The sequence below is a fragment of the Chiloscyllium plagiosum genome, unplaced genomic scaffold (assembly GCF_037043375.1).
Source record: "Chiloscyllium plagiosum isolate Xiang-an unplaced genomic scaffold, Cpla_swu_hap1 HiC_scaffold_3, whole genome shotgun sequence".
NCBI classification, from domain to species: Eukaryota; Metazoa; Chordata; class Chondrichthyes; order Orectolobiformes; family Hemiscylliidae; genus Chiloscyllium; species Chiloscyllium plagiosum.
Window position 1 is genome coordinate 60,640,415 of NW_028270141.1, and position 27,656 is coordinate 60,668,070.

The window sequence follows — 27,656 nt, forward strand, 5'->3', positions numbered from 1 at the left end:
TTTAAAAAGTCAACTTTTTTTTATTAATATGAGTCCGCACTTGCTTTTGTCAGCAACTAAAGGCAATAAATCAAGTCCAAATAACTAACATTTACTAATAGTCCCTATGTCATAAGGTCCTTGTGACCCCAGTTGGTTGTTACTATAAAACAAATGATGGGTATGTAACTGTTGGTAAGGAGTGTGGTTGCAGTATTTAATCAGCTGAAAATTAGATTTCTTTTACAGTTTTCATACTTTGTATTAGAGTGAAAAATGATATTAAAAAGCTGAAGTATTAAAAGGTACAATAATGGAAATGTATCAAGTTATAAAACATTTTGTTATTCTTAGTGTTCCTTTAAAACACCTATCCCTATCATGTATATGATAAACATGAGCAGGCACTCATGGAGCTGACAGGCAGAAAGATATTTGCATTATTCAGGAGATTCAAGAATTAATTATTAGTATGTCCTTTATGTTGCTGGTTAACCTCTGGATGTTTTTGAGCCTATTTTCTGATTATTGCAACCATTTTCTGGCCTCTAATGACAAGTGTTAGCCTGTGTAACATTTCTTTTGGCTGCTCGTGGCCGCGGTCTTGGGTAGTGTATAGAGCTACCAAAGGTCCAGAGTGGGAACAACCAAAAAGACAAGTCAGAGCAGCAGGAAGGTGAAGAGGGAGCAGGAGAGCACTGTACACAAGGCACATTGCACATCCTTAGGGAACACATCTTCACATTGAACTCCACTGGATAACAATGTGTGGTGTGCCTTACTTCACAAAGAAATCTGTCATTGAACTACCACACTTGAAGTAGCCACAGATCTAGCCTACAACCAAGCAATGAGCAACACTGCTTTTGAATGTTACTTCACTGTGACCCTCATCTCTTATGTAACAGGATCTGTTCAAGCTACATCCTGAATTTTGTTTTCAGGTGACAATGTCAACTAGTATGTTTACGAAGCATCCAAAGATGTTACAGAGGAGTGTTACTGAGCTGGACAGATGACCAAAGGATAGGTTTTAAAGAGTCCTTATTGATGGAGATATTCTGTGGGAATAAAGATCTCAGAAATTGCCTCAGTACAGATGCCAATAAATTCAATTCAATTCAATGTGGCAGAAAAATACTGTGACCATGTTGGATCAGGATAAGATTCAGAAGCAGTAGAGAAAAATACTTTAACCCAGGGGCCATTGATGCATTGCATCCCAAGCATATGATATTTTAAATTTTGAGTTAACATCAGAGGATTACCACTATGGTATGGATTGCCATGCGTTATGCTGTGCATGAAAATTGTAGAAAATTAGGGGTAACCTACACTTAGATCCTTTATTAAATAATGCATTAAAAAGTCACAGTTACTGTTCTCAGCCCCTGATAAGTGTTGGTCAGAAAGTGTGCTTTATGGTCTGACAATGCAGTGATGTTATGAATCAGAGTTTCTGTCATAAATTCTTCATAGTCTAGCCTTTGCTACTTTTATTTCTAAGATTATATCACCATCATTGGCTGTGTGCAGTTGCCCATTCAGCCACAAAGGAACAGCTGATATACAAGGAAGATTTTTGTTTGCTATCACCATTTCACCAGTGTTATGACATGGGGTAAACCCCCTCCACCTGCTAATTTAAAACCAGCACCAGAGAAAAGATTTACCCATGCAGTAATCTGTGAAAATTCAAGAGGCCAAGAAATTTAAAGTAAAAATTAACAATTTTATTTCTTCAACTATAACAGAGAATAATTAACTAGCAACTATTTACAACTCCTTTCTCTAACCTACCTTTTACCCTTCCCTTTTACAATACTAGTCCGATAAAGCCCCTGATTAAGATTTACCAAAAATTCAAATTTCAAAATCAGCCAGCAGTTGAATCTTGTCTTTGTACCTTCCTCTATCTTCTTTTCTTTGTCTTAGGGATTATGTTTAACAGGATTATGTTTCACAGATTATGATAGATAAAGGTATCGTTAAGAGAGCTATTCTGTGGGCAGTCTGCATGTGTTGGTAGCTTGGCAGCTCTCCCCTAACTGTTCAATTTTCCTGGTCTTATACCCCCAAAGCATCGGAATGTGTCATTGGCTTTTAATATTGTCAATGTATTAAATTCAAACTTGGTTGGAGTTTGGTATTTTTTGGGGTATAATTTAAACTGATTGGCCCAATTCGAATTTGTATTTGTTGTCTCCAGGCAACCAGCTACACTAGCTGCTGGACCAAAAGGTTACATTGCATCTTGTTCAGAACACTTGGTGCTGTCAGGTAGTTCTGTTAGCTTTTAACTCTCTTAAAGGTATAGTGCACTCACATCTTCACAACACCAGTGAGATCAAAACTGGCAATAGGGATGCTGGTGAATTTTAAATATGACGGTACTAATCTTTCATTACTTCCTTTGTCTATAGTCTGTTTTTACATAATACTAACTTAACAACACTGTCAGCAGATTATCCCACACTACCAAGCTGCTTTTTCTTGAGGAGAAAGTGAGGACTGCAGATGCTAGAGATCAGAGCTGAAAATGTGTTGCTGGAAAAGCGCAGCAGGTCAGGCAGCATCCAAGGAACAGGAGAATCGACTTTTCGGGCATAAGCCCTTCTTCAGGAATGAGGAAAGTGTGTCCAGCAGGCTAAGATAAAAGGTAGGGAGGAGGGACTTGGGGGAGGGGCGTTGGAAATGGGATAGGTGGAAAGAGGTCAAGGTGAGGGTGATAGGCCGGAGTGGGATGGAGGCGGAGAGGTCAGGAAGAAGATTGCAGGCTAGGAAGGCGGTGCTGAGTTCGAGGGATTTAACTGAGACAAGGTGGGGGGAGGGGAAATGAGGAAACTGGAGAAATCTGAGTTCATCCCTTGTGGTTGGAGGGTTCCTAGGTGGAAGATGAGGCGCTCTTCCTCCAACCGTCGTGTTGCTATGGTCTGGTGATGGAGGAGTCAAAGGACCTGCATGTCCTTGTGGAGTGGGAGGGGGAGTTGAAGTGTTGAGCCACGGGGTGGTTGGGTTGGTTGGTCCAGGTGTCCCAGAGGTGTTCTCTGAAATGTTCCGCAAGTAGGCGGCCTGTCTCCCCAATATAGAGGAGGCCACATCGGGTGCAGCGGATGCAATAGATGATGTGTGTGGAGGTGGCCACATCGGGTGCAGCGGATGCAATAGATGATGTGTGTGGAGGTGCAGGTGATATGGAAGTATCCCTTGGGGCCTTGGAGGGAAGTAAGGGGGGAGGTGTGGGCGCAGGTTTTGCATTTCTTGCGGTTGCAGGGGAAGGTGCCGGGAGTGGAGGTTGGGTTGGTGGGGGGTGTGGACATCACGAGGGAGTCACAGAGGGAGTGGTCTTTTCGGAACGCTGAGAGGGGAGGGGAGGGGAGGGTGAAGCTAGGTCAAGTGAAGACTGTTTGCTCCGTTCATGTGTTTTATAAGCGTAAATGTCAAGAATCAGTAATGGAAACATTTGGACTTAATTTTATTTTTATTGTATATTAGATATTAGATTGCTTTTAAAAAATAAGTGCATTAGAAATAATATACTGATATATTTTACATTCTCCTGCTTGTTCCTCTTAGTGACCTGCAGGGTTTTTTTTATGCTTCCCTTTACAAGTATTTATTAAATTCTCTTTTAAAAACTACTATCTTCATCCACCAGGATTTCAGGGAATACATTCCACATCATAATGGCTCACCACATGAAAAAAATCTTCTCCTCTCCCGTTTCTTTTGCTCAATATGTTAAATCTGTTTCCTCTTGTTGCTTTACTCTTCATATTTTGTTCAAAAAACTGGATGCATTTTCTTGTTTTTCTGTCCTTTGTGTGTTCATACAACCCCATCTGATTTTGAGCACCTCTATTAGCTCTCAATTTAATTTTCTCTGCTTTGAGAAGGAAAATCTCAACTTTTCCAATTACATAACTGATGTCTCTTATTCCTGTTAATATTCCATTTGAACTGTTACAAATTTGTTTATTTTAAACAGATGAGAGACATTATTGGTGCTGCTTTTGTGTACTGGTCCCTGTCAGTTAGCTTTCACACACAACTTTACAATCAGTTTACTGCACATTATTTTATAGAGTAGGGTTTAATTCATGGGTGGCAAAGGCTGCACAGTGCATCAAAGCATTGCATGGAGCAGTGTAGAATTCTGTCACTTGTATTGACAAACCTCCAGATAATTCAAATTCTAAATGTATGAAGACATATTTCAGTGAAAAACGTTGAGTGTAAATGAAGAATAATTTTGAGAATATTATTCATTTAATATTGCATTTTAAATTATATCGCTTTTTTCACTCGACAGCTGATGATATGTAAATTGGCCTGATTATTGCTGTACTCCCATTTTCCTTGATTGAGTACTACAAATGGAAGACAGGTAGAAGACAACAGCTCAGACTGCTTTATCACTCATGTTGTAAAGGTGAATATTTAGGAAATTAATGGTTATATTCACACAGAAGTAAAAAACCACTGATGCTAGGCATCATTTCATTACACTGGCCAGATATTTCAATGAGATGGTGGCCACTGGCTAACACGTTGGAGGTGAGCCAGCCTCTGTTGGCCCAGAAGGCACGATCATTATTTTGCATTCATCAGTGAGGGAGGATGAAAGAACTGACAGACAATCAGATGGCCAGCAACTCCAGCAATGCCACATTGAGTCAATGGGACAACAGGTATTCCCTGAGGAGAAAGGTAGGAGTGACAAGAGTACAAAGTAAATGAGATCACCTTGTCTTGTGAGGTCTGCAAAAGGAGTGACCAAGGTGGTTGTTCTGGTGGTGGGGAATGGATAGTAAGTAGGGCCCGTCATTTCAACTGAGGATGTCTCCATTGGGCAAAGGCTCCTCATACAGACAGCCACCACCAGAGTTTACTGGGTATAATACCAGAAATGGTGAGCTAAGGACCTTAAATGACAATTAATTGATGGTCCCCAGCATTCCACCCAATTTTACACCCCTTATCTGTCAGCCTGTTCCTGGCAGATTGTATCATCAATGTGAAGTCAGTTGGATTCTATTCATATAGCCTAAGTGCAGGTAAATAACTAAAACCTGTAAGGAATTAGATAATGAAGCCAGTGTGACTAAGAGGGAGAGTAGGCAGGGAGTAGATGATGAACACAAATGGACAGGTGGTCTGACGCACATTTGTTTTAATGCGAGAAGTGTAGTAGGTAAGGCAGATGAACGTAGGGCTTGGATTAGTACTTATCGCATTTCCAACGCCCCTCCCCCAAGTCCCTCCTCCCTACCTTTTATCTTAGCCTGCTGGACACACTTTCCTCATTCCTGAAGAAGGGCTTATGCCCGAAACGTCGATTCTCCTGTTCCCTGGATGCTGCCTGACCTGCTGCGCTTTTCCAGCAACACATTTTCAGCTCTGATCTCCAGCATCTGCAGCCCTCACTTTCTCCTCGTACAAATATATAAACAGATTATGGAAAGATGTAGGAGCAACAGGATGGTGGTGATAGGAGATTTTAATTTTCCCGACATTGACTGTGATTCACTTAATTTTAGAAGTTTAGATGGAGCAGAATTTGTAAGGTGCATCCAGGAGGATTTTATAGAGCAGTATGTAAATAGTCCAACTCGGAAAGGGGCCATACTGGACCTGGTATTGGGGAATGAGTCAGTCTAGGTGGTTGAAGTTTCAGTAGGGGGTTGCTTTGCGAATAGTGATCACAGTTCTGTAAGTTTCAAAATACTCATGGACAAAGACGGGTTGGTCCTAAAGGAAGAAAGTTAGGGGAAGGCTAACTATATCAAAATTCAGCAGGAGCTGGGGACTGTGCATTGGGAGCAGCTGTTTGAAGGGAAATCCACATTTGATATGTGGGAGGCTTTTAAAGAGAGGTTGACTAGAGTGCAGGACAGACATGTTCCTATGAAAATGAGGAATAGAAATGGCAAGTTTAGGGAACCATGGATGACAGGTGAAATTGTGAGATTAGCTAAGAGGAAAAAGGAAGCATACATAACGTCTGGCGACTGAAAACAGATAAAGTTTTGGAAGAATATTGGGAAGTAGGACCAATCTGAAATGAGGAATTAAGAGAGCTAAAGGGTCATGAAATATCTTTAGCAAACAGTGTTAAGGAAAATCCCAAAGCCTTTTATTTGTACACAAAGAGTAACAGGATAACTAGAGAAAGGGTTGGCCCACTCAGTGACACAGGAGTAAAGTTATATGTGGAGTCAGAGAAAATGGCTGAGATTCTTAATGAGTGCTTTGCGTCGGGATTCACCAAGGAGATGGATATGGCAGATGTTGAGGTTAGGGATAAATGTTTGATTACTCCGGGTCAAGTCGACATAAGGAGGGAGAAAGTGTTGGGTATTCTAAAAGGCATTAAGGTGGACAAGTCCCCAGCTTCGGAAGGGATATATCCCAGGTTACTGAGGGAAGCAGGAGAGGAAATAGCTGGGGCCTTAACAGATATCTTTGCAACGCCCTTGAATATGGGTGAGATCCAGAGGACTGGGGAATTGCTAATGTTGTCCCCTTGTTTAGGAAGGGTAGCAGGGATAATCCAGGTAATTACAGACCTGTGAGCCTGACATCAATGGTAGGGAAGCTACTGGAAAAGGTACTGAGGGATAGGATCTATTTAGATTTGGAAAAAAATGGGCTTATCAGTGATAGGCAGCATGGTTTTGTACAGGGAAGATCATGTCTTACCAACTTAGTAGAATTCTTTGAGGAAGTGACAAAGTTAATAGATGAGGGAAGATCTGTAGATGTCATATAATGGCATTTACAGTAAGGCATTTAATTAGATTTCCCAATGGTTGGCAGATGGAGAAAATGATATGGCATGGGGTCCAGGGTATATTAGCTCGATGGATAGATAACTGGCTGAGCAGTAGGAGACAGAGAGTAGTAGTGAAAGGGAGTTTCTCAAAATGGAGAACTGTGACCAGTGATGTTCCACAGGGATCCGAGCTAGGTCCACTGTTGTTTGTGATATACATAAATGATCTGCAGGAAGGTATAGGTGGTCTGATTAGCAAATTTGCAGATGACACTAAGATTGGTGGAGTAGCAGATAGTGAAGGGGACTGTCAAAGAACATAGCAGAATATAGATAGATTGGACAGTTAGGCAGAGAAATGGCAGATGGAGTTCAATTTGGACAAACGCGAGATGGTGCATTTTTGAAGATCCAATTCTAGAGTAAATTATACAGTAAATGGAAAAGCCCTGGGGAAAATTGATGTACAGAGAGATCTGGGTGTTCAGGTCCATTGTACCATGAAGGTGGAAACACAGGTTGATAGAGTGGTCAAGAAGGCATATGACATTCTTTCCTTCATTGGATGAGGTATTGGAGTTGTAGGTCATCTTACGGTTGTATAAGACGTTGGTCAGCCACATTTGGAATACTGCGGACAGTTCTGGTTGCCACATTACCAAAAGAATGTGGATGGTGACAGTGTAGAGGATGTTCGCCAGCATGTTACCTGGTATGGAGGGCGCTAGCTATAGAGAGGTTGAGTAGATTAGGATTATTTTCATTAGAAAGACGGAGGTTGTGGGAGGACCTGATTGAGGACTACAAAATCATGAGAGAGTGGATAGCAAGAAGCTTTTTCCCAGATTGGGGAACTCAGTTACTAAGGGTCATGAGTTCAAGATGAGAGGGGAAAGGTTTAAGGGAAATATGTGTGGCAAGTTCTTTATGCAGAGGATTTGGGTACCTGAATGCATTGCCAGCGGAGGTGGTAGAGGCAGGCACAGTAGCATCATTTAAGATGTTTCTAGACAGATACATGAATGGGCAGGGATCAAAGGGATACAGATCCTTGGAAAATAGGCGACTGGTCTAGATAGATGATAGGGATTGCTGCAGGCTTGGAGGGCCAAAGGGCCTGTTTCTGTACTGTAATTTTCTTTGTTCTTTAAGGGGGAATTTGCCAAAATTTAATTCTGGTAAAACAAGAGGCTTTGTTGCATTATTACAGGTTTCTACTGCTGTAAGGTGATGCAATCCATGCAAAGCAATCTCAGGAAGAAGCTGTCAGCTTACTGGGCTGTCAAGGAACATATTCATCTGCTTAATTTTGACAAACAGCCAATTACTATGTTAATACTTCATTAACATTAGGACTGAGGATTTGGCATCAGTGAACATGGACTTAAATAAATATGCCAAACAAACTTTGCCTGGCCAGATCTTGACTCAAAAGTGCAACTGATCACATTACCAATGTATGACTGACACTTATTGTGCATTTCTACAGTAAAATTGTTTTCTCAAACAATCAAAAATAAATTATAGGGGGCTGTGGGATGAAGGCCGGGTCCACGTGTCTGTCAGAGGAAAAGTCAGTGACCAGTGATTAGAACAAAGAATAAAGAGATATACAGCACAGGAACAAGCCCTTTTCCCTCCAAGCCTGTGCCGATCATCATGCCCTAACTAAACTAAAAAACAAATTTCCTGCTCTTGTTTGGTCCATATCTCTCTATTCCCTCCCTAGTCATGAAAGCATCAGATGGTGGGCGGCACGGTGGCACAGTGGTTAGCACTGCTGCCTCACAGCGCCAGAGACCCGGGTTCAATTCCCGCCTCAGGCGACTGACTGTGTGGAGTTTGCACGTTCTCCCCGTGTCTGCGTGGGTTTCCTCCGGGTGCTCCGGTTTCCTCCCACAGTCCAAAGATGTGCAGGGTCAGGTGAATTGGCCATACTAAATTACACCGTAGTGTTAGGTAAGGGGTAAATGTAGGGGTATGGGTGGGTTTCGCTTCGGCGGGTCGGTGTGGACTTGTTGGGCCGAAGGGCCTGTTTCCACACTGTAATCTAATCTAAAAAAAAACCTCTTAAATGTCGTCAACATGCTGCTTCCACTACCTCTTCTGGCTGTGCCTTTCAGAGACCTACCACTCTCTCTGTGAAAAAAACTTCCCTCACACATCTCCCTAAGACCTGCCCCCTCTCACGTTTAACCTGTGCCTTTGTAATTGAAATTTCAAACCTGGGAAAAAGCCTCTGACTATCTACCCTATCTATGCCTCTCATAATTTTGTAGACCTTTATCAAATCTCCTTTCGGCTGCCATTTTCCAGTGAAAACAATCCTAGCCTTTTCAACCTTTACTCATATCCAATACCCTCAAGACCAGGCAAATCCTGGTGAGCCTTCTCGGCACTCTCTCCAAAGCTTCCATGTCTTTCTGGCAATGTGATGACCAAAACTGCACGCAGTACTCCAAGTGCAGCCTAAGAAGGGTTATATAAAGCTGCAACATGATTTGCCAACTCTTGTAGGCCATGCCTCGGCCGATGAAGGTAAGCATGCCATAAGCCTTCTTAATCACCTTGGCCACCTGTGTTGCCACGCTTAGAGAACTGTGGACTTACACGTCCAGATCCTTCTGCATGTTAATGTTGCTAAGGGTTCTGCCATTTACAGTATAATTCACACCTAAATTCGATCCACCAAAATGCATCAGCTCACATTTGTCTGGATTAAACTCCATCTACCATTTCTTTGCCCAAGTCACCAATCTATCTATATCCTGTTATATCCTTTCACTATCAGCAACTCCACCAATCTTTGTGTCATCTGCAAACTTATTAATCAAACTATCTATGTTTTCCCCCAGGTCATTTATATATACTATAAACAACAGAGGACCTAATAATTATGCTTGTGGAACACCACTAGTTATCAGTTTCCATTCTGAAAAACAATCTTCCACCGCTACCTTCCGTATTCTGTGACCAAGCCAATTTTGTATCTATCCAACCAACCAGCCCCAAATTGCATGTGATTTTATTTTTTTTTTTACCAATCTACCATGTGCAACTTTATCAAATGCCATACTAAAGTCCACATAAACCACATTCACAGCCCTTCCCTCTTCAATAATCCTTTGTCACCTCTTAAAAAGAAATTCAATCAGGTTGGTGAGACATGACCTTCCCCGTACAAAATAAAGTTGTCTGTCAAAAACTAGTCCATTTTCTTCCAAATGTGTATACCTTGTCCCTCAGTAGGTTCTCTCAGTAGGTTCTCCAAGAGCTTCCTCACCATGGACGTCAGGCTCACTGGCCTATAATTTCCTGGATTATCCCTGCTTCCTTTCATAGGCAAGAGAAAAACATTGGCTAATCTCTAGTCCTCTGGAACCTCACCTGTTGTCAAAGAGAATGCAAAGATATCTGCTAATGCCCCAGCTATTTCTTCCCTTGTCTTTCACAGCAACTTGGAATAGGTCTCATCTGGTCCTAGGGACTTATCTACCTTAAATGGAGAAGAGGCTTGCCCTCAGCTATAAATCATTGTGGATTGGTGTATTTCACCATGACTGATAGAAAATCCCACCTTCTAAAACTGCTGGCTAGCCAGATTGACCAGTAACTGTAAAGTCCTGACACAGTCATAGCTCCATAGTGGGTACTGATCGGACAGGAGGGAGATATAGGAAGCAGGCCCAGGACAGAGACCCAGGAGAGAGTCTGAGGCAGGAGGCCCAGGCTGGAGGCAGGATGAGTCCAGATATTTTGTGGTAGAGGATGTGGAGTTATTTGACTAAGCAGTGTTTGTCCAACTTAGGGAGGGGGGCATTGTGTATAAGTAGGTGGCTTTCGTAGTCTCAGTGGATAGAAATGAAGAGAGCACTTTCTTATGGGGCAAGGGGGGTCATTCCTTCATGCACAAAGAGGACCCTCCAAAGATACTGATCCCCTTTCTTACTTGTCATTTCAAAAGCTTAAAAAAACAAAAAAATTCCTGATGAAGGGTTTTTGCCTGAAACGTTGATTTTCCTTGGATGCTGCCTTACCTGCTGTGCTTTTCCAGCACCACACTCGCAACTCTGACCTCCAGTATCTGCAGTCAGAATCTGCAGTCCCCACATTCACCTAGCTTCAAAAAATAGTCTGCCCACTCCCACAACCAGCCCACCTCCATTGTGTAATGGTGTGACAGGATAATAAATATTAATTATTTACTCATGTTGGGTATGCTGCCAAATTTGGTGCCTGCCCACACTCAAATTTTATTGGGGTGAGCTTAGAGGTAGGTTATGAAGTGGTGGGCTAACCACCCAAAGTATAACATATGATTCCCACCAAATTGCACGCATGGTGGGGACATGTAATGTCCAGCTTTAAAGCTTCATTTACTAGTGCACAGTACACTGGCTGTGGTCAGCCGGCTCGGAGTCCATTCGTAAGTGAAGAGATGTTAATCTCCTTTTTTTTTGTTCCTGAACTGGGGAGATTCAAATCTCCTGGTTATGTTTTTTTTAATCCCACACTACTGCCAAACAGCAGTAGTGCTTAAAGATCTTGGTTTTATATATATAATTTGCATTTTTTTGCACAGTACCCTGGCTGTGGCTAGTCAGCTTGATGTCAGTCCCTGAACTGAGGAAATTCTAAATCTCCTGCTTATATATATTTTTTCCAAACCCCTACACTACCACCAAATAGCGGCAGTGCCTACTTTTCCCCAGCACCCATGTCATTATGTGCAGGTGTAGGACATGATGAAGAAACAACAAGTGCAGAAACCTTTATTCATATTCCACCACCAGGAATAAAAGTGGCCAATGACAAGAAGAGCCCTTCTCAACAACAGTGCTTAACTGATCGAAAAAGTGGAGGGGGCGGTGATACAGTTTAAATCAAAATAGAGTCGGAGGGGGAAATAAAACATTCCATGCCCAGCTGTGCCCACCTCTTTCTGAAAACCTCAACGGTGTTGTTAGACACCGTGTGCTCCTTCTCCAGGGACACCTGGGCCTGAACTTAACTGCAGAAGAGGGGCAGGCAATCAGCTATAATTACCCCTTCCACAGCCCACTGCCTCGACCTGTTTATGACCAGTCTAGATCCTGGTTACATGTCTTTTAATCAAGGGAACTCTTCCCTACAGTAACATACTGGCTGTGACCAGCCAGCTCAAAGTCAGTCCTCAACTGAGGAGCTTATACTCACCTGGTATTTGTTTTTGTTTTATTTTAAGAGATTCTAATCTTCTGGTTATATGTTTTTTTTCTACTGCCTGACAGCGGCAGTGCTTAGAGATTAAATCAAAATAGAGTTGAAGGAGGAAATAAAACGCTCGGCACCCTGCGGTGCCCACCTCTCCCTAAAAACCTCAAGGTTGTTGATAGACACTGCGTACTCCCTCTCTAGGGACACCTGGACTCGGACATAACTGCAGAAGAGGGAAAGGAAGATCCTTTTTTTAAATTTACCCCCACACTACCGCCAAATAGCAGTAGTGCTTATTTTCCCAGCACCCATGTTATGTGTGTGCAGGTGTAGGACACAGTGAAAAAATGAGTGCAGAAGACTTTATCCATATTCCAACACCAGGAAGAAAGGAAACACCCAGGTAGCCTGTGACAAGCAGTGCCCTTCTCAACAGAGGGTAATGCCCAAGCAATTGAAAAAGTGAAGAGAGGGTAGGGACTAAACCAAAATTGAATCGAAGGGGGAAATAAAACACTCCACACCATGCGGTGCCCCACTTCTCGCTGAAAACCTCAAGGGTGTTGGCAGACACCTCGTACTCCTACAGGGACACCCGGGCCTGCAGGTAACCATGGAAGAGGGGCAGGAAGATCCTGGTTATCTTGGTTCAACAAGGCGTTCCTGATTGGTCCAGGTTAACAACCCCAATCAAGCACATTGTAGCTCACAAGGTCAACCTGACCCCAATCACTACAATAGCCTCTTAATGGATAATATGATGATCCAAAATATTCTTTCAGGCCCCAAATTATCCTCTTCATGTACAGTAAGGTAGGTGAATTACTCTATTAGTTCAAAATTAACAACTTGCAAATGAAAAAAAATCAATCTATGACTTTAAATGTGTGATTACTAAGAATGCAATTTTGTCAGCAGTTCATTTGTTCTGATAGAAGAATGAGCATTTGACCACAACCCCACCCCCCAACCAAGATCTTATTAAAAGAGGAATATCCTTTATGTTGTCGCAGATTTCTCTAACTAAACATCCTAAATTTGAATTCTGTGGTGTTGTACACGAAGAACCATGTTTCCCATTAATTTTTCATAATTAGCAGTACAGCTTTAATCAAATACACTCAACAACAGACACACCTCGTTCATTGCTGATGCTTTCTATCCAATGAGCATTTATTGTGAACTGGAAAAGACTTGTGTAAGAATTATTATATATACTGCCTATTAAGGACTGTAAATGTATCAACCTTCTCCTCTTTGATGTGCAGGTATGCAGCAAGGAAATGATATTGGCACACAGTATCGTTCAGTCATTTATCCATACACACAGGAGCAGATGGCTGCAGCTCTGAAATCCAAAGAGGCCTATCAGAAGGTACTGTGCATAAATGTTTAGAGGGAGATTATTTTCTTTAACTGTTTCGCAACCAGATGTGTCCCACAAGTTCCTTTCTTTTAGCAGCAGAGGGATTTAGGTTGTTGCAGCCATCTTGCTGCAGGATAGTATCATTAATGCAGAACTGAAATTAACAGCATCCCTTTAATTGTATAATTGATATTGGTAAGAGTTATAATCCCATTTCAAAAACTATATATTTTACAGTTATGAACAGTGAGTGTTTTAGAGTGATGGAGACTGGTCTATGTTTTCCAAAGGAGTTTTAAAATCTGAAATCCTGTTTGCTTTCTGCCTCCATATTGTCAAGCTTAGACAAAAATGAGACTACAAACAGCTGTTATACCTTACACAGCAATAACATTGAATGGATGTTACACACATAGTGTAGAATTTTGCATTAAAAAATCACATTTTTAAACAAATATGCCCACGTGTTCTCTCAGCTGTAACACTTAGAAAGCAATGAATGTTTATTAATTGGACTGCAAAGGTCATGGACCAGATAAAGCTGCTGTAATGGCTAGGTCAAATTATTTGACCCGAATTAAACAAAATTGCAATTTAAATGTACTTTATTTTAAAATGGATGAAATTTGGACAATCAAAGTGAGTGGGGAAAGCATTGTAATGTATATAACTGGTAGCAAAAATAGGAAGGCTGATTATTTATTTGAATAACTGTAAAGTGAGAGAGGGGAATGTTCAGTGAAACATGGGTGTTTTCATGCACCAATCGCTGAAATTAAGCATATAGGTGCAGTGTGCAGTAAAGAAGCAAACTGTATGTTGGCCTTCATAGTGAGAAGATTGGAGTTCAGAAATAAGGACTTCTTGCTGCAATTAATCAGGGCATTAGTGAGGCCACACTTGGAACATTGTGTGCAGTTTTGATTTCCTTACTTGAGGAAGGATGAATTTATTATCAAGGGCGTATTGGCAAAGGTTTACCACATTGATTCCTGGGATGCAGGGCTGTTGTATGAGGAGTGATTGAGTTAGTTAAGATTGTACTCACTGGAGTTTAGAAGAATGAGGAGGACCTATATAGACCTATAAAATTCTCATATTACTAGACAGTTTAAACGCAGAAAGGACGTTCCTAATGATGGAGTCCAAAACTAGAGATCATTGATTAAGAATAAGGAGTGAATCTTTTAGGACAGAGAGGAGAGGAAATTTCTTCACCTAGACAGTGGTGAAGAATCTTTCATGTTTCTGTTCCGCAACTTGACATCCCCTGCCTGTCACATCATTCTCCAAAGAAAAGCAGATGTTCGTGCTAGCTGTAAGGTCAAGATATCTGAATCTCACAGTCATGGAATGGCTACAGCATAGCAGAAGGCCATTTAGTCCATTGTGTTTTTCAGGCAAAGAGGCAAATACTTACATTGATGCATTAGGATTAATGAAGATTTGATACCAGTGAACATGGGTTCAAGTACCCATGCACTGGGATCAAGGTTGTGAGTATAATAGAACCACATCACTTGGATGTGATAACAGTCTTAAAATGGCAGCTACTGTACACCAGTGGCACTTTCTTAAAGAACAACTGGCTAGTTCCAATCCTCCTTTCACTATAGCTCTGATGACTTTTTTTTAGATAATTATTAGTTTTCATTTGAGACCGATGTTTGAATATGCCACCACACCACTCTCTGCTTGTACTTTCTAGATCTAAATCACTTACTTCATAAAAAAGGTTTAATTCATGTCATCTCTGGTTCTTTTGCCATTAGGCACCTCTATCAAATCTCCATTAAATTTGCTTTAACCAGACCAACCCCATCTTTGCTCATTTATCCGCATACTGTCATCCCTGGACTATTTCTGTAAACCTTCTCTGTGCTCTCTCCAGTGCCTTTCCATCTTTCATAAATTGTTGTGCCCAGAAGTGGACACTTTAGTCTAACTGAAGATAAACAGTGTTTTATAAAGGTTCACAATACCTTCCTTGCTTTTGTCATCTATGCCTGTATTTATAAAACCTAGGATACTGGATACTTTATTAATGGTTTTCTCAACCTGCCCTGCCATTTTCAGCCATTAATGCATTTATCCCATATATGCATATAATTTAAAGAAATGTTTTATAATTTTTCCAAACAATAATGTACCATTTTGTACTTCCCTGCATTAAATTTCATTTGCCATTGTCTGCCCATTCCACCAGCTTTCCTTGGCATCTATCACTATTCTTTGCATAGTTTATAATATTTCCAAGTCGTGTGTTATATGCAAATTTAAGTGGTGGCCCGGCATACCTAAGCTTATGTCATTAATCTAGATCATATACAGGTTTCTGGGAACCCCATTTCACATATCATCCTGCAATCTGTAAAACAATCATTCACCACAAATCTAATAATGTTTTTCAAGGACAATTGAACACAGTTCTTTGCCGATATTTTGCAGTATTCCTTTTGCAAAAGAAAACACTAATAATGTACATTGCTGCTTCATTGTGTAGGTTTTCCTGGACATACACACCTTGCAGGTTTTTTAAGCATATCATTGAGGGAACATGAGTTAAAATTACACCAGGCAAATTGAAGATTTGAATTCAATTAAAACTGGAAATAGTTAATCTGGTCCTGAACCTGTTGAATTGATGTAAAAATCCAACTGGTTCATTTAATGTCCTCCAGTGAATGGTGTTTCTGGGCCTATCCCAAAACAATTAGCTCATAAGTGACTTATGTAATGGCCCAGCAAACAATTCAGTTCTATTATGAACAGGGTAGACAATACATGTCATTCAAGTCCGCAATGTCCACATTTGGGAATAAATGAGAGTAGAGGGAAACTCTCCACTGGTTGGAGTCATATGCAGTAGAAAAAAAAATGGTTGTGGTTGTCAAAGGCCAATCATCGCACTCCCAGGACATCTCACAAGAGTTCCTTGAGCTAATGCTTTATGTACAACCATCTTCAGTTTTATCAATGACCTTCCTTCCTTGAGCGGCACAGTGGCTCAGTGGTGCCTTATAGTGTCAGGGAACCAAGTTCAATTCCAGCCTCGGGCAACTGTCTGTGTGGAGTTTGCACATTCTCCCCGTGCCCGCATGGGTTTCTTCCGGGTGCTCCGGTTTCCTCCCACAGTCCAAAAATATGCAGGTTAGGGTGAATTGACGATGCTAAATTGCCCACAGTGTTAGCTGCATTAGTCAGAGGGTCTGTTTCCACACTGTAGCGAATCTAATCTTTCCTTGTAAGGTCAGAAATGGGGATGCTCACTGGTGATTGTGCAACATTCGGCAAGATTGCAACTCCTCAGATGTTGAAACAGCCCACTCACCTTCATTCCCCTATGCTCCCGGATTAACGAGTTCAACACGCGGCGAGACATCGAACAATTCTTCTGCCGCCTTCGCCTCTGCGCCTACTTCTTCAACCAGGATTCTCGCCCACCCTCTGACGACCCCTTCAGACACACAGCTACCTAGATTACACCTCCTCCCACCTGCCCCCTGTAAAAACACCATCCCATATTCCCAATTCCTTCGTCTCCGCCGCATCTGCTCCCAGGAGGACCAGTTCCAATACCGTACGACCCAGATGGCCTCCTTCTTCAAAGACCGCAATTTCCCCCCAGACGTGATTGAAGATGCCCTCCACCGCGTCTCCTCCACTTCCCACTCCTCCGCCCTTGAGCCCCGCCCCTCCAACCGCCACCAGGACAGAACCCCACTGGTCCTCACCTACCACCCCACCAACCTCCATATACAGCGTATCATCCACCGTCATTTCCGCCACCTCCAAACGGATCCCACCACCAGGGATATATTTCCCTCCCCTTCACTTTCAGCATTCCGAAAAGACCACTCCCTCTGTGATTCCCTCGTCAGGTCCACACCCCCCACCAACCCAACCCCCACTCCCGGCACCTTCCCCTGCAACCGCAAGAAATGCAAAACTTGCGCCCACACCTCCCCCCGTACTTCCCTCCAAGGCCCCAAGGGATCCTTCCATATCCACCACAAATTCACCTGCACCTCCACACACATCATTTATTGCATCCGCTGCACCCGATGTGGCCTCTTCTATATTAGGGTCAGGCAGCACCCAAGGAGCAGAAGAATCGATGTTTTGGGCATGAGCCCTTCTTCAGGAATGAGGAAAGTTTGTCCAGCAGGCTAAGATAAAAGGTAGGGAGGAGGGACTTGGGGGAGGGGCGTCGGAAATGTGATAGGTGGAAAGAGGTCAAGGTGAGGGTGATAGGTCAGACTGGGGTGGGGGCGGAGAGGTCAGGAAGAAGATTGCAGGTTAGGAAGGAGGTGCTGAATTCGATGGATTTGACTGAGACAAGGTGGGGGGGAGGGGAAATGAGGAAACTGGTGAAATCCGAGTTCATCCCCTGTGGTTGGAGGGTTCCTAGGCGGAAGATGAGGGGCTCTTCCTCCAACCGTCGTGTTGTTGTGGTCTGGCGATGGAGGAGTCCAAAGACCTGCATATCCTTGATGGAATGGGAGGGGGAGTTGAAGTGTTGAGCCACAGGGTGGTTGGGTTGGTTGGTCCGGGTGTCCCAGAGGTGTTCTCTGAAACGCTCCGCAAGTAGCCGGCCTGTCTCACCAATATGGAGGAGGCCACATCGGGTGCAGAGGATCTCATTCCTGAAGAAGGGCTTATGCCCGAAATGTCGATTCTCCTGTTCCCTGGATGCTGCCTGACCTGCTGCGCTTTTCCAGCAACACATTTTCAGCACTGATTAAAGTCAGTACATCTGTCAAAAACGGGTGAAGTAGTTTGAAAATAAGCTACTGTAGATTAGGTGTTGTGTTATGCTGTCACCATCATTGTTATAAGTCTCGCAAAAGTATTGGCACATCTTGCGCTACTACTGTCTATTATTGGTAGTTGACACTACATGAAATATACTGCAGTGAAATGGTGTTGTGGTGCTTTGAGAGCTGCCATAAGAATCTTTGCAGCAAAATAAATCAGTAAAATAGCAGTGGTTCTTATAATTTACCTCAAGAGTTTTATGTTTTAAGTCATCACAGTGGCCCAGTGATTGGCACTGCTGCCTCACAACGCCAGAGTCCCAGGTTTGATTCCACCCTCAAGTGACTGTGTCGAATTTGCATGTTCTCCCCATGTCTGCGCGGGTTTCTGTTGGGTGCTCCGGTTTCCTTCCACAGTCTAAAGATGTGCTAGTTAGGTGGATTGGCCATACTAAATTGCCCTGTATTATCCAGGGACCTAGGTGGATTAACCATAGCAAATGTGAGGTTACAGGGATAAGGTGGGGTGCTGGGTCTGGCTGGGATTCCCCTCAGAAGGTCAGTGCAGACTTGATGTGCCAATGGCTTATATTTCCACTGTAGGGATTCTATGATTCTAAGTCATTTGTACAGTTTTTGAAACTTGATTTGCTAAACACTGTGCATTCAAATTAGATTCATAATCTCATGATGTTGAGACTAACAGTGCTGAAACTGTGTTTCACAAGGTGCTGAAACACATGGAGGACATTTTTTCATTTATTCTTATTATTCATTCACGGAATGAGGGAATCGCTGGCTAGGCAGCATTTATTGCCCATCTCTAATTGCCCAGAGGGCGGTTAAGAGTCAGCCACATTGCAGTGGGTCTGGAGTCACATGTAGGCCAGACCAGGTAAGGATGGCAGTTTCATTCCCTAAAGGACATTAGTGAACCAGATGAGTTTTTCTGACAATTAACAGTGGATTCATGGTCATCATTAGACTCTTAATTCCAGATTTTCTTTTTTTTTTATTGAATTCAAATTCCAACATCTGTCATGGCAGGATTCAAACCCAGTTCCCTGGAACATTTTCTGGGTCTCTGGATTAACAGTCCAACAATAATACCATTAGTTGGTTGCCTCCTGCAGTTGGCAGTTGCCTCCTTCAGTTCATGCTAGTTTTTGTTGGGAGTCCTCGAGTGCTACTGATATCTGTGGTCTTGCTCCACAAGTGGAACACGAGGAGCAAATTGCGACTGTGGCCATCCAAGTCAGACCTGAGCTGACCTACTGTACTCTTGCCCCATGAAATCCGTTGCTGGTAGTATCACAATCATCCAAATCTCATACATCAGATGAAGCCATTGACTGGTTGTTAGCCTCAGCATCGTACTGTAACTGACTATGCAAATAAAAAAAAGTGAATGCTGTAAAGTGTCAAAGAACTAAGGTGTTGTGCCATGGACAAAAAATGTGATGGAAAAGCCATTGCAGTCCATTATACTGGAACATTAGGATGAGAAGCTTGATCAAACCACATGATTGTCTTTTATTGAGTCTATGCACAAATTATTTTGTCATACAGATAATTATCCATCATCTTTTTTATTGCATCCTGCATCACACTAATTCTTTTTGACTCCCTCAGAGTATTTTTAGAAAATCCTGTACCAAGAAATTCATATTTTGAAAGCTGAACATGGTTAATTAAGAAAATAGTAGAGAATGAGAGATTTTATACGTTATTCGGGTTTGAGTTACCACAAAAGAACATTTAGGGTGTTTGTCTTGGTAGCAATGACAATATTTGGTGAATTCTAAGAGTTTCAGAATCTAGATGTTATAAAAAGTTGCTTCTTTACCTCAGCAGAGAAATGGACGAGTGGAATATTTATCATCCGTAGTTATTGTTGCACTGATATGATGGCTTGACAATGAAATCAATCTGATTAAGACTGTAAAACACATGTCACCTTCTCCTGTAATCCTGAATTGGCCTGCAACATTACAGACCAGTCTGAATACTGAACAAGGCATTTATTGTAAATAGACTGTATTTAAGCCAAAGACTGAAGCTTGTGGACCAGGGTATTTGGAGACAACTGCATAGGATCATGTGTCAATAATCAATGCCATATTATTGCATAAAATCACATGTTTTGTAATCTTGTTATTGTGTGATGTAGCTGTTTATTGCAATCTATACTAAATAAGTAAGTTAAAATTATATAACATTAGGATGATAAAATTAATGTGAAACCATTGCATCAGTATGAAACTATAATTAGAGTCCATACTCAATCACCAAGTCTTTAAGTGAAACAGTTAGCTTTTTTCATATTTTGAAAATTATGAAGAATTACTTGGATTAAAGTGTGTATTCTTCTTTGGATAAATCGTTGCAAATACTGGCCTTCAAGACAGAATGGCAAATGGAAAACTATACTAAAGCTCCCTCTGGTGGTTTAATTTCTGTCATTCTTTTGGCTGCCACCATTACTGGTATGACATCTGTGCAAAGCACCACAGATCTATTACCACGGCAACAGACTCTACTTTGCCCTTTCATATTCTGAGGAAAGCAAGCAAGGTCAAGGGTCAGGTGCATATTGTCACGCAGCTGTTTGGAAATCAGCTGTTGGCATTGGCTGTAGTGAAGAGATGTTAGAGGCAAGAAGGTTAAGCAGCTCTGAATAACTGCCAGCTGTGTGCCTCACGGCTGTATAACCAAGGGACACTAAGGCCAATGCCATTAGCTTTGTCTTCAGATTTGTGCGGTTGGGGGAAGGGGTGAGATTGGATGGACGAAGGCAGTGCTTTATTCCAATAATGATTAGTTGAATTCTGTAGTCAGTTCCATTTGCTGCAGCGTATGCATTGTGTTTCAGTTGTAAGAAATAATTGTGGTTGTGTACACAAAACTGAACTGCATGAATGCTATCTCGAGAGAAAATTCAATTTGAAATCATTTGTTAAATTTCATTCCATTAGCTCTCCTTTTTTTGGCTCTGCGTATAAAGGCAGAGATCCTGTTTTCTCTATTTTATGTATATTTGTTAAAAAAACTTTAACAATGGGTGACATTAATTGTAATATAGAATGGGTAGATAAGATCAAAACAATGTTAGTAAACTAAAAGGTTTGCAAACTCTACATTTTTGACATTAACCTCCTGATCTTTTGTTCAAGTTATGTGATTGATTCATATTCCTGAATCTTTTGTTTAAGGTTTGATTAACTTTATTATGGTTATAGTGAATGCAATGTTGATGAATTGTCTTGTGGATATTGAAGCATTTTGCAGTTACAATACAGACGTCATTATGGAGCCACCATTTTGAATGTAATATGCAGTCAGTTTCTCAGGCAGACTTAATCCATTCAGTGTATTCATTGCTTTTCTGTACCTGTATATAATGCACTATGCTGTTATAAACTGCAAATAATATAAAATATTATGAAGTTGGACTGTAAGAATTCAATAAGGGAGAATATATTATTCAGCAGAAAACTTCAGAGCTTCTAATTCAGTCATGATTGAATAGCAGCTTATAAGAAGTGGTACACAGTTGTTAGCTCTGCATCTCACAGTGCCAGGGATCTATGTTTGATTTCAGCCTTGGGTAACTATTCATGTGGAGTTTACAAGTTCTCCCTGGTGCCTCCATGTGTTTCTGCCAGGTAAGCTAGTTTATTCCCATAGCCCAAAAAGATGCAGGTTAGGCGGATTGGCCATGGTAAATATGGGGTTGCAGGCATAAGTGGAGGTGGTTTGGGGGATGGGTCTGCGTTGAATGCACTTCGGAAGGTCACTGCAGGCTCGATGGGCTGAATGGCCTCTTTCTGCAATTGAGTTTCATGATGTGAAGGTGTTGGTGTTGGATTGGGGTTACAAAATCAGAATTCATGCAACAGCAGGTTATAGTTAACAGGTTTATTTGAAATCACAAGCTTTCGGAGTGCTGCTCCTTTATCAGATCAAAAGAACAGTGCTCTGAAAGTTTGTGCTTTCAAATAAACCTGTTGGGCTATAACCTGGTGTTGTGTGACTTTGGACTTTATAAGGATTCTGTACTTCTAAGTGCAACTAAATCAGTTGGAAATTTCACTTCCTATACTTTTGAACTTCAGCTTGGAAGAATGTTTTCAGTAATACTAATGGGTTTCTTGAGTACATCAATTTTAAAACAGTTTATTCCTTACCTGATTCTGATCTTCTTACCTTAGCAATGTTTAAACTCAACTTCTGAAATTTATGTTTGTTTTTCTAGGCCTGTGGTATAACTCCTGATTTTTTTCTCTCTCTACTTTTAAATCTGCTCATGGCAGATACATTTTGGATATATGAGTTGCCAAAAATAGGAGAAGTGATGGCTTTGTTGTATTATTACGGGACTATTAATCCAGAGACCCCAGTAATGTTCTGGGGATGGGATTCAAATCCTGCTATGGCAGAGAATGGAATTTGAACACAGTAATATCTAGAATTAGGAGTTGAATGACCATGAAACCATTTTTGATTGTTTGCAGAAGATCCCATCTGATTCACTAATGTCCTTTAGGGAAAGAAACTGCTGTCCTTATCTGTTCTAGCCTGCATGTGTTTCCAGACCCATAGCAATATGGTTGACATTAAACTACCTTCTGGGCAATTAGGGATGGTTACTAAATGCTGGCCAAGCCAGTGATGCCCACATCCCATGAATGAATTAAAAAAGTAGAGCACAACTTTGAGGAAATTCTCAGTTTGCTATCTGCCTCTATCTTATAAGAAATCTTCCATCTGAACAACTAGATTTCTTACATTTTTGTTTCAACATTTTCTTACCATAAATTCCTGTGCCCAAGCTCATTATCTTAATGAAAAGAGCCTAGTCCTCAAGCTCCCATGTATTTTTCTCATAGTTTACAAATTTCTTTTTTTATATTTTGTTGAATTTTTTTGCATTAAATGAAATTGTCCAAAATAAGGGTATAAACATAGAACTGACAACATGTATATTTCACATGATTAAATTTATCCCATTGATTTTCTTTTTTGTTCCTTCAATTGGTTGAGAGTTGATGCTTTGTTGAGTTACTTGAGTTGACTACCTGAACGAAACATAGTGCAGTCTGAGAATGGACATGTCATCTCATATCCCAGCACTCCCTTGCGATGTTCAGTAGCTTAGCTGTACAGATTCACAATGTTTTTTAAACTTCCAATATTTTCTGTTTGTAGATTAAAGTGACTGTGTCAGGATGAAAGAGGAGAACAATTGTACTAATTATTAGTCTGTTGTAAGTTTTGTATTCTATGAAAATCTATGAAGAATGTGAATAAAATTGAGCCTTCAATCCAGAAATTATATGATTTAACCATGGTAAAAACTCAACACTAGCATGATCATGTACATCTATGAAACAGAGACGCTATCTTTTAAGCTGTGGCCAACAAGGAAGGAGGGGAGATAGCGAGAGGTCTGATTAAAGTGATAGTTGGACAAGCTGCTTATTTCCTCATTTAAGATGCATATTTCCTTGTTTATGAAGCAGCAGTAGTTTGTTTGTTTTCTAGTCAGTATATCACGTGGTCAAACTCCACTTCGGAACTCTAACACATCATCTAAGCTAACACTCTAGTGCAGTACTGAGGGAGTGCTGTATTAGAAAGTGCTTTGTTTAGAGTGTTAAATCCTTTCACAAGCACCATGAAATCAAAAAGGGATCAGTTGGCCAAGTGCACTGACAAGTACTGACTTCTCAATCATGTTGTGTAAGGTTTTGAAGGGGTTAATGTTCATTTCACGATGCATTTCACTGATAACAGTCACAGTCTATGGGGTGAGATCAAACAGTTTAATTCTAGTTTTCAGATGCTGTAGATTTATTTTAGAATTTACTTTACTGTCAGATGAGCTCACGTGAGTACAGTGAGAAGTTTACAAGTCACCACTTATGGGCCATTTTAGGTACCAAGGTACCTAGGCACAGATTCTTAGAGAAAAAATTAGAAAAATAAAGAAATAACAAGTCCAGCAAGAAAATAAGAAAAATAGAGAAGTAAGAGTTCAGAGTAATAGATAAGAATCTGGGCTTCATCTCGAGGCCCAGGTGTGCAGGGATTCAAGTCCACACTAAGGCAGAGAGTAGAGGCCACACTGAGGCAGGAGTTCAAATCCATGCTGAGAACGGGAGCCTGTGCTGGCTTGCGCCCCAGACTTTGCCAATGCCTCCAAGGATGAGAGGTAAAATATAAAGACGAAAGCCTGTGAAAACAGAGAGAAAGAAAGAAAAGTGATGCCCTGTGGCCATTCCCCTCAATAATAAGTATACCACTTTATATACTATTGTGGGGGATGATCTATCAGAGGAAAGGCACAGTGGCAAGATCTCTGGCACTGAACATGGCTCTGTGGCACAAAAGGGAAAGGGAGAGAATAAGAGAGCGATAGTGATAGAAGATTCAATGGTGAGAGGAACAGACTGGAGATTCTGTGGTCGTGAACGAGACACCCGGATGGTATGTTTCCTCTTGGCTGCCAGGGTCAGGGATTGAGTCTACAGGATTCTTAAGGGGAAGGACCAACAGCCAGAAGTCATGGTACACATCAGTACCAATGATATAGCTAGGAAAAAGTATGAGGACCTGAAAAGTGAATATAGGGAGTTAGGAAGGAAACTAAAAGGCACGATGAGCTGATTAGGAATCTCAGGATTGCTACCAGTGCCATGGGCTAATGAGGCTACGAACAGAGAGCGAGTGCAGCTGAGCATGTGGCTGCAGGGCTGTGTAGGAGGAAGGGCTTCAGATATGTGGATACTTTCTGGTGAAGGAGCGATCTGTACAAGGAGGACGGGTTGCATCTCAACTGGAGAGGCACCAAAATCCTGGGTGGAAGCTTTGCTGGAGCTCTTCGGGAGGATTTAAACTAGTTTGGCAGGTGGGTGGGAACCTGAGCTATGGATTAGAGGCTGAGGTAATTGGTGAACAGGCAAATACACCATGCAGAGTGTCTGTGAAGAAGGTTGGACAGTTGATAGGCAAAGTTGCAGTCAGTGTGATGGGTTGAAGTGTGTCTATTTTAATGCAAAAAATGTCAGGAATAAGGGCGATGATTTTCGAGCATGGATCAGTGCTTGGAGCTACAATGTTGTGGCCATTGCGGAGACTTGGATATCACAGGGTTGTTGGATGTTCTGAGGTTTAGATTTTTCAAAAGGAATAGCGAGGAAGGTAAAAGAGGTGGCGGAGTGACATTGCTAACCAGGGATAGTATAACAGCTGCAGAAAGGGAGATCTTGGAGGAGGGTTTGTCTACTGAGTCATTATCGGTTGAAGTCAGAAATAGGAAAGGAGCAGATGCTTTATTGGGAGTTTTCTATAGACCCCCCAATAGCACCAGAGACATCGAGAAGCAGATTGGGAAGCAGATTTTGGAAAGGTGCAGAAGTAACAGGGTTGTTGTCATGGGGTACTTCAAAATCCCTAATATTGATTGGAACCTCCTTCGTGCAAATGCTTTCAATGGAGCAGATTTTGTCAAGTGTGTCCAGGAAGGATTCCTGACTCAATGTGTAGATAGGCCAACTCGAGGAGAAGCCATATTAGATTTGGTGTTTAGCAATGAACCAGGTCAGTTGTCAGATCTCTTGATGGGAGAGCGTTTCATTGATAGTGATTATAACTCCCTGACCTTTACTATAGTTCATGGCGAGGAATAGGAGTAGATGGTATGGGAAAGTATTTAATTAGGGGAGGTGGAATTGCAATGCTATTAGGCAGGAACTGTGGAGCAAAAATTGGGAACATGTTTTCAGTGAATGGACGACAGAAATGTGGAGGTTGTTTAGGGGGTGCTTGCTGCAAGTGCTGGATAGTTTTGTCCCACTGAGGGAAGGAAGGGACAGTAGGGTGAAGGAACTTTGGATGATAAGGGATATGAAACATGTAGTCAAGAGGAAGAAGGAAGCTTACTTAAGGTTTAGAAGGCTAGGATCAGACAGAGCTTTAGAGGGTTACAAGGTAGCCAGGAAGGAACAGAAGAATGGACTTAGAAGAACAAGAAGAAAACGTCTTGGTCGGTAGGATTAAGGAAACTCCTAAGGCCTTCTACACCTATGTAAGGAACAAGAGGATGGCCAGCGTGAGGGTGGGGCCAATCAGGGATAGTAGAAGGAACTTGTGCCTGGAGTTGGAGAAGGTAGGGGAGGTCCTTAATAAATACTTTGCTTCAGTATTCACTACTGAGAAGGACCTTGTCGTTTGTGAGAACAGCGTGATACAGGCTGATATACTCGAACAGATTGATGTTAAGAAGGAGGATGTGCTGGAAATTTTAAAAAACGTGAGGATAGATAAGTCCCCTGAGCAAGAAGGGATATACTCAAGGTTAATACGAGAAGCGAGTGAAGAGACTGTTGTGCCTTTGGCAATGATCTTTGCAACATCACTGTCCACTAGAGTAGTACCAGATGAAGGGGGGGTGGCAAATGTTATTCCATTGTTCAAAAAAGTGAATAGGGAAGACCCTGGGAATTACAGACCATTCAGTTTTATGTCAGATTACAGATTATAACAGATTACAGATTAGATAACAGATTACAGATTACATTACAGTGTGGAAACAGGCCCTTCGGCCCAACAAGTCCACACCGACCCGCCTAAGCACAACCCACCCATACCCCTACATTTACCCCTTACCTAACACTACGGGCAATTTAGCATGGCCAATTCACCTGACCTGCACATCTTTGGACTGTGGGAGGAAACCGGAGCACCCGGAGGAAACCCACGCAGACACGGGGAGAACGTGCAAACTCCACACAGTCAGTCGCCTGAGGCGGGAATTGAACCCGGGTCTCTGGCGCTGTGAGGCAGCAGTGCTAACCACTGTCAGTAATGGGCAAATTATTGGAGAGGATTTTGAGTGACAGAATTTATGATTATTTGGAAAAGCATAGCTTGATTAGAGACAGTCTGCATGGCTTTGTGAGGGTCAGGTTGTTGAATTCTTGAGGATGTGAGGGTCAGGTTGTTGAATTCTTGAGGATGTGACAAAACACATTGATGACAGTAGAACAGTGGATGTGATATACATGGATTTTAGCAAGGCATTTGATCAGGTTTTCCCCATGGTAGGCTCATTCAGAAAGTAAGGAGACGTGGGATACAGGGAAATTTGGCTGTCTGGATAAAGAATTAGCTGGCCCATAGAAGAGAGGGCAATAATTGGTGGTAAGTATTCAGCCTGGAGCTCAGTGACCAGTAGTGTCCAGCAGTGATCTTTCTGGGCCCTCTGCTCTTTGTGATTTTTATAAATGACTTGGATGAGGAAGTGGAAGGGTGGGTTAGTAAGTTTACCAATGACACAAAGATTGGTGGAGTTGTGGATAGTGTGGAGGGCTGTTGTCAGTTACAATGCAATATTGACAGGATGCAGAGCTGGGCTGAGAAGTAGCTGATGGAGTTCAACCTAGAAAAGTGTGAAGTGATTCATTTTGGAAGGTTGAATTTGAATGCAGATTGCAGGGTTAAAGGCAGGATTCTTGGCAGGAACAGAGAAATCTTGGAGTCTATGTCCACAGATCCCTTAAAGTTGCCACCCAAATTGGTA

At 41.8% G+C, this 27,656-nt stretch overlaps 1 protein-coding gene across 3 annotated transcripts in view; it reads left to right on the forward strand.

Moving 5' to 3' along the window:
* The window catches only part of msraa (methionine sulfoxide reductase Aa), a 524,419-nt gene that overhangs the window by 382,431 nt on the left and 114,332 nt on the right, over positions 1 to 27,656 (forward strand). For all 3 annotated transcript variants that reach the window (XM_043682286.2, XM_043682325.2, XM_043682296.2), the window contains one exon: positions 13,219 to 13,325. In XM_043682286.2, the coding sequence (XP_043538221.2) occupies positions 13,219 to 13,325 (107 nt within the window). The remainder of the gene's footprint in view (positions 1 to 13,218; positions 13,326 to 27,656) is intronic.